Source organism: Columba livia, chromosome 2, assembly GCF_036013475.1.
Source record: "Columba livia isolate bColLiv1 breed racing homer chromosome 2, bColLiv1.pat.W.v2, whole genome shotgun sequence".
Lineage (NCBI taxonomy): Eukaryota > Metazoa > Chordata > Aves > Columbiformes > Columbidae > Columba > Columba livia.
The window spans coordinates 107,777,317-107,789,511 of NC_088603.1; the positions used below are offsets into that span (position 1 = coordinate 107,777,317).

Here is a 12,195-nt window from a genome sequence, read left to right on the forward strand (position 1 = left end):
CCTGGTAACAAATTAGCAGAACGCTACTGAGTTAAGTATCTCTGAAGCTTGTAAGTGGCTCCTGATTTTCTTTCTGCAGCTTCATCTTCCCACTTCCATCACTTAACACTATGTGGTAAAGCATTAAATTAGTTATTTTTCTAGTGTGATAAATAAGAATACCCCTGAAAAATGGACTGGCTGTTGTACATTGATCTAGCTGTTAATGAAGAGAATCCTCTGTGTGTGAACAAAACCCAACATTTTACTTATTCTGGCACATTTCATTTCTGGAGCTGCAAACTTCAACCAAGACTAATTCTGGTCAGTTTACTCATAAAGGCCACTTTGAAATCCAGGGCTTATGTTCTCATGTGGTATAAATTTCTGTCAGTTTACTGACAAAAATGCTTTCTTGACCAGATAACAATTTATACTAATGCAAGTGCTCATAAATAAAGTTACAAGGATTATATAAGTCTTTACTGTTGTTATCTCCACTGTATATAGAACCCTTGTTAGTAAGGTATATAATTGGTTTTCCTGCAGAAATTGTGAAGAAAGACACTTTTTTTAAAAAAAATTATTTCAAAGATAGGTTGGTGTTTGTATCTTTCTTAAATTTTCAGGATATGTTTAAATCAAATTTAATGTGCCCTTCACTCAGTTTTAATCCTCCAGGATGTATACTTTGGCTCTTTCTCAAGAAACAGATCTTCTGAAATTCTCAGTGGACTCATTTCTCCAAATTAGAGATCTTGCTCAGCTAGAGATGCTTTTTTTTTTTTTTAAGTCAGCAAAGTACACCACTGCATTTTGAGAATGAAGATTCACATTGTGACCCTTAACTTTACCTGTAGCTGTCTTCAAGTGTTCGGAACATGCCTAATGATAACAACTCTTCCCCTGCAACAAACGATCCTTTACTTTGTGATTGGCTGCATTGAGAGCTCTGGAAGTTATGTAGTGACAAACCCAGAAGGCTGATTTCCTTGGTGGGATGTGGCTACTTTACTTTTTATACTGATGGGTTACTGCATAATATCATTGGGTATCGTCAGGACAGTGGCTTCACTCCAAGGAAATACGTAGTCAGACTTTATATTGAGCCTAGATATAAACAGATTAGAATTACCAACCGCGTGGGAAGTTTTCTTGAAGTTAAACTTCTTCTTAACTTCCCACATTCAAATATTCTTGGACAAGGACACAATGGTTTGTTAAATAAACATGAAAGAGGTATTAAATCGCTTTGAATTTCCAGTCTTGCTCTTATAATTTGGCTGGGAGCTAATCAAAGGTCTGATGGAGTTTCTGCAAATTGTATTCCAGGGGAAGAAAACATTTCTACAGATGTCATGTAATAGAAAATCAATATATGGAAGAAGGCCTCTCACAGGTATCAGAGATTTGGCAACCTGAACTGAATACCATAGCTTGCAACACTTTGAGGGCAGAGAAAGTGTCTTGAATGGTGTGCACGGAAACACATTCACCGTTAACATACGTGTCTTGTGCTTTCTGGGGAATGTTTCTACTAAAAATAATTGCACAATGAAGATGTCTTCTCTTTTCTTAAGTGGCTACATACACACAATCTTTCTGTTTGAAAACTGGACAAGGCCATAATCCTGTTTCCATGGTAGGACTTCTGATGGATGTTTTTCACTCAATGCTAGGCAAGCATTGCATTTGAAACCCGTAGTAAAATGCATCTGTCCCAGAAGGACTCTAACTTGCAGAGACTATGGTTACGTGCATGTGAAATTTCCCTGGGAATCAGATGGGTTTAAGTACTACTTCTCCAGAATAAACAATCTTGGTGACCAAACCAGATTTGCAGTTACAAAGTCTCCCAACATCTCCCCGTGTTCTATGGTTCTTTGGGTTCTCCAGGATCCTTTCCTGGTTCCTAGTCATGAGAAATAACTTGTAAGGCAATTCATGGAATTCCTGAGGAGATTCCTGTAGTAGATCAAAACTTCTTCACAATAAGAGAAAAGTACATAGCATACTTCAAGGGGAGAAAGAAATGCACAATTCTTCAAACAAAAAGTGATTTATTATTTTGTACAAGAAACATGAGTTTGGACTAGTGACATTACAAGAACAAGGGGCTTGCATCTGTTGTATGCAATTGACAGATATCCTGGAGATAACTATTTTTAAAATTCTGTTTCCTTTGGTAAACACTGTGGCTTTGTAGAACTGTCTGAAGTGCTCCTTCATCACCCAGATTTATAGCTTGCACTTCCAACCCTCAGAGCCCTTTTTTTCGGTGATGGACCAAGAAAGGAAGTTTATCTATCCTTTCCTCTACTGGAAGAAATAATGGCAGAGTTTTAAACACTGCATTAGTATTTGTAACTTCACTAACAATGCTCATATTTCTTAATGTTAACACCTCTCTGATGTTTAGTCATGTTTATATTCCCCAGAGGCGTTTGCCTGGGTTAGCTTTTTTTTCCACATCCTTCATCTGACTCAGGGTTTTTGAGGACTGGGGTCAGCCTAAGCAACAGCTGGCAAAAAAAATATAACTTGGTTCTTTCTGCATCTTATGTAAATTGATTTATGATGATTTATGTGTTTTAAAAGATGTTGAGTGTGGATGGCTTTGGGGGATTGGTAATGTATGCCAAAATTTTCACTTCTGGTTGCTGGAATTGTTTGACTCAGTAGCTGTTCCTGGTTTCTGATAGCTTCTTGAAAGCTGTAAATGAAGGTCTTGGTCCCCTACTGCTCTGGGAGATCTCTCTGGTTCACAACTGTCTCCACATCTGTCCCTGGTTGATGTTGTGTTTAGCAGTTGCACTATGTGACATTTGGTCGTCATCTGTGTTCTGTGTTTGCTGTTATTTTTAGTTTGAGTCTTGCCAGGGTTACGCAACTGCAACAGCACAACCAAACTGCTCTCTCCGGATGTCCGGGGGGCAAGGAACACACTTTTCTCATCCCATGAAAATGAATGAGGAGCAGAGTGATTTCTTTAGCTCTCAGTTACTTTCCTAGAGAGAGAAGCTTGAAGACAGAAGAGCTGTTGCTGAAGCAGGGATGAGAACATGGATGGTCTCCCACAGGCAACTGCCTTGCTAGAGGAATACGACATCTTCCTCTTCCCAGACCAATGAAGGGATATAAGTGTACACATAATGCAAAATGTTGAAATGCATAGATGTAAAGAAGTGTGAAAAAATTATAAATCAAAACACTCAATCAAAATTATGTCAACCTTGTCTCAAATCAATTGGCTGAGTAAGAGATTACCACCAAAATGTAGAAATGTCAAAAATTTAAGACAATTTAAGAGACAATAGGGACTCTTTATTTCCAGTCTGCTACTGGGCGTGAAATGAGTTATAATGTTAAGCAGTTCCTTCTAATGGGAAAAATTACTGATGATGGTGTTCATCGGGTTTTTTACTTTGGAAATACTTGTGTACTTACGTCAATAAAGCATGTTGACATTGGATCTGCTTGTTAGAGTGGATACTCCTTTAAAATACATTCTGACTAAGATGATAATTGTAGTGTGCTGACACCTGCGGTCTTTTGTTCATTTTGCTTATGTCAAAAGCAGGTGGAGAGCACAGCTCCTGTCCCGAAGAGCTGAAAGAAAGAGGCAAACAAGCTGTTTTTTCTTCTTCTCTCTCTGCACTCAATTCTCAGACAATATTTGCCACTGAGTTAAAATCGGTTCCAGATGGAAAGAAAGCTTACTGAAACTGTTGCTCCAAGAAAGAGAAGAAAGGTTAAAAAAGTAAAAGCACCCCCCCCGGCCCAACCCCTTTGAAGAGTGTTCACTGTCCAGCAGTCATGTCTCCTGATGAGCTGACATGAACCAAATGCATAATATTGATCTGTTTATCAAAGCATTTGTGTTTTGTTCCAAAAGAAAAAAAGGTTTCTCTCTGGGTGAGACACCCACTATGCACCTGATGCTACACAAAACAGCACCATGTTGAAATTTTGGCTCAGAAGCAGTGTGGGGAGTAGTATATGTGAACACAGCGCTATCAGCAGGACTACGTAATGTGGAAGGACTATTGGTTGCTGTAGGCGGTAACTTGTCCTGAGCTGACACAGCTCTATGTGGTTCTGCACTGCACACCATAGGCTATAACCATTAATTTGCTCTAAAAGGATGATAAGATTACATGCGTTTCACGTAACTGTCTTGCACACCAGTGTATAATACCAATCTTGTTTGTCATGACCATTATTTTAAGTGGAATTACTGAGAAGTGAGTGAGAGCAAAACTGTGCCTGGAGTTAACCCCTTCTTCTGAATTTCAGTAAGAAAAAATTAAGTTTACAGATAGCCAAAGTTCACTGGTCACTATGCCTATCAGATACTTGTCATTGTTATAAGGTATAGTTAGTGAGGAGGAACATTTTTGGTCAGTTAAGAGTTTTATTCTTATAAACAGGGTTTTTTTTACAGCATATGTAATTTTACAATGAGTGACAATAGTTTCATTTTTATTGTAAAGAATCTTGGAGGAAAAATTTCTGAAACAAATTTTGTATTTCTGAAACAGAGATTTAATATGTGAAGAGTGTTAGATGATATAACAAAGAACAATTTCTAGAAGAACTTTCTGTCCTTCTTCAGAAACTGGTTACACACGTTTCTTTTCACAAGAAACTTATGTTTTAATCTACTTGTTTTATTATTTTTACTGCATTTGGTCAGTCCTGGCTATCTCAGGTAAAACTTCGTAAGATTTGAGCTTGTGTTTCTGAGCTGAAAGGAGACGTGAGGTTTGCTCCTTCTTGTACCTGAACAGTTGTTTGCTCGTAACGTTATAGAGAAGGCAAGAGTAACTGCTCCATCATCTTTCTGAGAGATTCTGTTCTGTGACTATTTAATACTAGATCATTTTATCCAGCCAACAGTGCAGGAGCTTAACTCCTAGAAATTAAGAACTACTAGAAGTTTAAAAAGCTTTAAACCTAAAAGCCTTATGCAGATCCAAAAAGCAGTAAAACAGGCTTTTCTCAGCAGTCTTGACCCCTACTACCTGTGTCACGTTGTTGGAGATACTTGTCTGGCTGGATAATGGGAGGCAGAGTTTTTTGTTTTGATTTGTTTTTTAACTTATTTTCCTTGAAAAAGTCCTTTTTTCATGGTAGTTCTTGTTATGTAAATTTTAATTCACCTTACCTCCTTTAACATTTACATTTATTCGTTTCTGAGCTCTTGTATAGTCCATATAGTCAACTTCACCGTGGTTTAAAATGTTGTTTAAAACTTCCGAATTGTTATTGCTTTGTCAGCAAGGAAAACTGTGTTTATGTTTGTACATGTGAAGTGGATTGCCTTGGCATATAGGAATGTATATATGTAAGGAAAAACTGTAGTGGCTTATTTTTACGTCTCTTAAGCTGTTTGCACTGGACAATGAAAAGAAAGGTCTTCTGGAGTTTTTGCGTTGGAGTGCCACTCACTACAAGGCAATGCTTTTAAGTTAGAGGTGGAGCGTGTATTTTTTGGGAGAGATACTCCCTTTATTGCTGCTGTGTCACTGGTTCTGTAATGCCTTTTCCTGTATGGGGGGTAACTGAATGTAGTATTAATGGTATAGGAAATACCACTGTTTCTCATGTATGTTCTTATTGGCTGACTTTCTAGAGCAAATGTAGACTCCTAAAGGGTGAGTCCATATGGCCATGCACATATTAGCATGAACACGTTAGTCCAGGGAGGATAATGCTGAGAACGATGTACAATATTCTCAAACCTACAGTAGAAATATTAGGAACAACCTGTTTTTACACAGTTCTTGAACAGAAGGATAGAGTAAGCAATATATTATTTTGTTAACATTAATGAAAATGCCTTTTCAGAAAAATAAATTCAGAAATAGTGAGTGGATGGCTAATTCTGTCTTCACCTGTCCTTCATATTTTCTGTTGTCATGGCTTTTCACACAATTCTAGCCTACAAATGAGAAGTCAGTAGCCCTTTGTAACTATGCCTGCACTCCTAAAGGCTGAGTTTTTTGAACAGGTTTCTAATTCTGAATGGAATACCTTTTAAAGTTGTTTGTAGAAGAAAACGAAACCACAGAATCACAGAATGTTAGGGATTGGAAGGGACCTTGAAAGATCATCTAGTTCAATCCCCCTGCCAGAGCAGGAACGCCTAGATGAGGTTACACAGGAATGTGTCCAGGCAGGTCTTGAATGTGTCCAGAGAAGGAGACTCCACAACCTCCCTGGGCAGCCTGTTCCAGTGCTCTGTCACCCTCACTGACAAGAAGTTTCTTCTCAAATTTAAGTGGAACCTTTTGTGTTCCAGTTTGTATCCATTACCCCTTGCTTTTTGAGGCTTTTTCCTCTCCTTTCTAAGATATAGCTCAATGCAAATTCCTCTATTGCCACCCACTTTGCCCTCCAGTATTTCTTATTTAACAGGTGAAATATACATTCTACATAAATTATCCTCTTTAGGTAGAAGAAGGGAAAGAACTGTGGGTATAAATATGAAATAATAACATGTAGCAGCTGTTAGAATTCTGAAGTTGGAAAACCCCACTATCTACATGTAGAAACTGAGTGATGAGTCTGAGAAACAATAGTAGATATCTTCAGGTTCGAAAGCTTTCTTCGCTGGCTATTATGTAATAATGAAACCCCAAATCTAGAAGGACGAGGTTATGTGATGTCATGTGGTATACGATGTTCTCTTTTTTAAGATTTCTTTTTGATTTTGTATGGTGCATACTGTACATATCTATCTTTTTTTGAACTTCATTGTCATAAAATCTTCTTTTTTTTTTTTTTTTTTTTCTAATTTTGCATTAGAGATACGGTTCAAACTAAAATAGTTTGAGCAACCATCATCTGTGTTTTTTAAGAAGCCACAAATTGTGGACTGTCTGGAGGCCCTTTTTTTTCCTTGAATGAATATGTACAGAGAATGTACATATCACAGTGTGGGGTGCTTCGAAGTGTATTGTCTAGTAAAGGAAAAGCAAACATAATGTTGAAAGGTATCTCACTTAAGAGTATGTCCTTTTCACAGAATTTTAGACAATGACTTTGTGAAATCTCAGTGAAATGCATGTTTCAGTTTTCTTTTTTAATTTAGGAAAAAAGCAACATACAATAATGAATGTCCTCTTTTAGTGCTGAAATATTGACTGTTTTTATTGACTACACCGAGAAATATACAAGCAGCCTTTAAAACATTAGCAATCTATAAGCTCCCTGTAATGTCAATTCTTCTTAATTTTAAGAAGAGAAGAAAATAACTCAGTTTTTGAGTAATACTATCTAAAGAGTTGTTCTTAAACTTAATATATTCTGGTGTTCTTTTCTAGTGGAGATTATGGATTATTATGTTAATAACGCTAGCCAGCATTGGGCACTTTTTTAAGGCTTTGTACAGAACTACTTGCTGTAGTGATTTTAGCATAATAGGAAAGATTTTGTATTATAATAACCTTCTTACCTGAGTAGTTTTACTTGTATGAGGTAGTCATCACACAGTTCTTAAAAAAATCTTGTAAAAATATCATAAAATATGTTCTTCACTGCAAGATTTAAGTGTTCAGAGCTGATTTCTGTTCTCTGTTAGGCCCAGAATATGTCAGCAGAGCAGGCTTTAGAGATTTTTTTTTTCTTTATGCGTATTTTTTAAGATGTGTATTACATGTAGCAGGATTAGTGCATTATGCATTTACAGACATGGTGAAAGAAAAAGACATCAGTTACCTGTGACTGCAATTTTTCACTTGTTTGAACAAATGCCTGGATGCCAGAAAGACAAAATATTCTACAGCTATCAATTTTTGCTACAAATAGCTTACATGTCAGTCTTTCATGAAAATTTTATACATCTGCGTGGTACTTTTTTCACTATATATTTCTTTCTGACTGCTATGGCATAAAGATGTATGAAGTTATTGTAACTTTGTCTTATATGACACTCTGACTTTAAAGGTAGTATTTTTAGCACACTATGCATTAAAACAGAAATATTTCAAATCATCACTTATGAATGGAGAAGTCAATCAGATATGTTATAGAAGGCTCTTTTCTTGCAACCCAGGGGAGGGTTCCCTAAAGTTCTTCAGCTGATTATAAAAAGCTATGTTTGCTTCTAATATAGTGATGTGCTGTATCTCAATAGCTCATTTTTTTGTATCTTTTCACAATTGTGTATTACTGCTACCATTGGACTCTGAACAGTAGAACTTCAGAGATGAAAATCACATTTCTGGAATTGTTACTAGAGGCTGTTAGAAAACATGATGACAAATATGTTTTAAAGAAAAGACTGAAGAGACGAAAGTGCATACAGAATTTGCATGTGTGGTATATTTACCTATTTAATCTTTTTGCTTAGTATTCATTTTAGGAAAATCCATACTTCTGAAATTATGGAACTGAAGGTTTTCCTGGACACTAATCAAATTAACATGTTCAGTTTATGAAATATTTCTTTTTAACAAATGTCTTAAAAGTACTTTGTACACAGAAATTTCTATACCAACTGATTTGCCAATAAATTCATTTGTGTAGGTGCTTTTTCTGTTGATAGAGTTCCATTGACCTGCAATGGGACTTTGCACTGTGATGGACATCTGTGTATGGCTGCCTTTGCAAAAGGGCAATGCCTGAGGCAATACAGACAATTGGGTTCATTTGCTTTTTTGAATCATCCTTTGTTGTTATATCAGTGACAAACCAAAGCTGATTTTGTGCCCAGCAGCTTGTCCTAGATAGTTTTGAGTTTTGGAACTTAGGAATACATATATTTGACAAATAATGTGGCAGTGCAGTGTAACATATAAATACAGGGCAGCTGCTGTTTTCTAATCTTTTATCTTGCTAAAAATATGTCCAATCATGGCTCCTTGCCCGGGCACATTGGCTTGGTAAGGCACTAATCTCTTTGACAAGATGTTCTAGAAGAATGGAGATAAACACAATATGGAAATAGTGAAATAGTTGCAGCAGATAACAGTAAAATGTTACAGCTAAGTTTTGGGGTTTTTAATTTATTAATTCTGACAAACGTATTGCTGGTGCTCTTGAAGCTGCTTGAATAAAGGTAGATTTCCCAGGCAATGTCTAGCCAAGGTTACTAGTTTGCTGGAGTATGCTTCCAAATAAATAGAGGTTCTAAATATTTGGCATGGACTTGTTAGCAAGGCGTTATTGAAATAAGGCTAATAAAAGAGGGTACCTAAAGCACACAGTTGCTGTTTTCTTTGTACTAAGAAAACTGAGTGCTAAGTGCTCTACACGAAATGTAGCAAGCTCGCTTCTGAAGGAAGAAGAAAATCTGTGTAATATTGCACTGAAATCAAGAAGGCTGCTTAACATGATTAAAAGCTGATGGACACAATTCCTTTAATAACTGGATAATAGTATTATCTGCTAATAGTATTATTCTGCTACCAGAATGACTGAGAACATGGATACTTCCCCTTGAAGGGGAAAAGCCTTCAGGCTTTAAATTAGCCTTGAAGCACTATTGTACCTTTTCCAATGAATGCCAAAGCCATTCTTTCCACTCCAGATTAAAATTGCAGAAAGGCTGATTTATGGATTTCTCCTGATTTCACGAGTTTCCTCTTTGCCATTCATTCCAGGAGGCCACTCATGGCCATAGCACCTCCTGTGCTCCTCTGCAGAGCATCCGGAGAGTAGGTGCACACTAGTGGGGCTCATTCCTTCTTTTCAAGTGCATTCTCTTTAAAGCTTTGATAATTGCTCACAGGATTCCCAGTGGGATAGGTACTATTCACTCTATGTTGCAGTTTTTCTTAGTTACAAGTGTAGGTGTAAGTCTTTGGGTGACCTTTAAAAGCTGTGGTTACAAAGGGGGCCTAAGTTGTAAGTGGCACGAGCAATCTGAGTTTAAATTCTTACAGGTGAATGAGAAGCTGCTCTTAAGTATTCTGGATTTCACTCTGAAAACCCCTTTATCAAGCTTCGATGGATTTCATTCAGCTTCTTTTGAAGGCTGGTGGCAGGATCATATGAATTTAGAAGTAGAGCATAAATGCTTCTTGTCCTTCCTTCTTGCTAGGCTTACCCACAAAATTCACATATTTCTTGGCTAAGCTGCAGATGTGGAGCATAAATCCTGGGTCTTTCTATCAGGGCTATTAAGAAAATCAGGTTGTTTGTTCAGAACATTGGATAGTTTGGGAAATAAAAATTATAGCTACCCTATGGATTTGTTTGTTGATGTAGAAACTTCTCAGTTTATAATTAAGATGGATGGATGTGATGAAGATGACGACCAATTAATGCTTAATTTGTTAACTTGTTTCCAGTATAGTCTCAATGAAATTTCCTCAGGTTGTAGCTGGAGAAACTTGTTTTCTCTTGGAATACACATTTCTGGCAGGACTAAAGCTGTATCTGTTCTCCAAAACCAAGTTGTTTTGGATATAGCTGAGAAGACTTAATTGATACTACTTACGTTCCATGAGTAAATAAATGGAGAGGTTAATTCATGTCCTGACTCCTCTGCAGTTGGCTTATTTCATGGGAATGATTGAATGTGGTAGGTCTTACAATATTTTAACATCTGCTGCACAGAGGAACTACAGATTTTTTTTTTTTTTTATTATTTTAATATTTTCTGTATGGAAGTCCATGCACAGAATATGCATGACTTTCTTTGAAAAGATATGCCTTGGTTGTAGCAATATTGCTGCTTGTTGTAATGGACTGCTCACCTTTCAGGAAAATACAATTACACTAAATTTTCAAAACAGAAAAGCAAATATTAGACAAAGTCAGCAGAGTAGTTACATTCTTTACAAAAACTTGTATAACACCAGTTGCAAGTTGCTGTGAAGCCCTTTTTCATTTGTAGTTCAGTCTTTTCACTAGAACAACTTTGGCAAAAGTTCGTTCAAACAAATGGCTGGTAGTAAGGTTCAAAGACCTCTGTAATGCTCGAAAGACATTGCTGTTTTAAGGATAACTGGTGATTTTAGGCATGCTGTAATTAGGAATCTAAATATGCTTCATAATTTTTCTGCATTATTTACTGATAATCCTTAATTGTAATGTAATGAACTTGTATATAGCTTCTTAAAGAGATTTATATGTCTTTTTACATTTTTGTGGGCAATGGTTTAATGAGTTTATGTATGAGGAAAGTAAAAAGTTTAGGTAAAAACTAACTTGTCCATCATTCTGGACAAAGTCTTTGCAGCTTGGATGCATATTTTGTTAAGCTTAAAATGTATATTCCTGTGAAAATACTTAAGAAATATATATAATTTTATTATTTATTTTAAGAATTAGCTTGAATAAGTGTGTAGAAATTGTTTAATTAAGTGGTGAAAAATGGATAAGGTAAATAGTAAACTCAAATGGGAAATGCTTTGTGCTATTGAAGTTGATTACCCCAGGCTGATTAAGCAACATGTTCTTTTTATTTTCTCTCATCACAGCCTGTGCTTTCCGTTATAATGGGCTCTCCTTTGTCTACCTCATCTACCTCCTGCTCATTCCTCTGTTTTCAGAACCCACAAAAACAACGATGCAAGGTAAGATGTTCATTGCTTCATTCTTCAGAACATGTGGTGGACACAGAACATGCAAAAGCCTTTGTGTAGTAGAAGGTGAAGTCCTGAGCATTGTCCCCTTATTAGATGAGCTAACTTGTAATACATACTGTAAATGCCCTGACACTGTAGTTTCTCTATAGGGTGGCTTTGGTGCTAAAGGACTTCCAAGCATGGTGCCATTCTTGCCCCAAGGTGCAGCAGGGCTATCTGATAGCAGTATTGGGGGATCCTTTTCATGGCATTATTTCACCTGGAATACTGACATGGTTTGGGTGAAAAATGAGCTTTCAGAACATCCCCATCCTATCAGAGACTGTGCCTCAGGTCTGGATTTGTAGTTTTGATAATTAAATTTGGTCTCTGATTTTTCATCCAACTGTATTTTAGGCACTTATTTAAACATCACTTCCATTTGGACTTTATACAACAGCCTTAGTAAAAATAACTAAAAAAGCTTGCTGTCTGTCTTCTAAACAATGGTTAGCAGAAGCTGATACTCTTTCTTACCTGAAGAACTCACTGCGATTTGACTGAGCAACAGATTGACACCAAACATGTAGTTTTCAGTGTGCTAGCTGAAGAGGGATGTAGTTTCAAATGTTTTATAGACAGGTTTCCTTCTAAACATCCATTTCTGTGTCCTGCCTGTAGTTATGGCCATTGGGCC

General features: G+C 36.7%; 1 protein-coding gene across 12 annotated transcripts in view; it reads left to right on the forward strand.

Moving 5' to 3' along the window:
* Positions 1–12,195, forward strand: part of PIEZO2 (piezo type mechanosensitive ion channel component 2) — a 310,595-nt gene that overhangs the window by 42,521 nt on the left and 255,879 nt on the right. For all 12 annotated transcript variants that reach the window (XM_065053117.1, XM_065053123.1, XM_065053121.1 and 9 more), the window contains exon 2: positions 11,412–11,507. In XM_065053117.1, the coding sequence (XP_064909189.1) occupies positions 11,412–11,507 (96 nt within the window). The remainder of the gene's footprint in view (positions 1–11,411; positions 11,508–12,195) is intronic.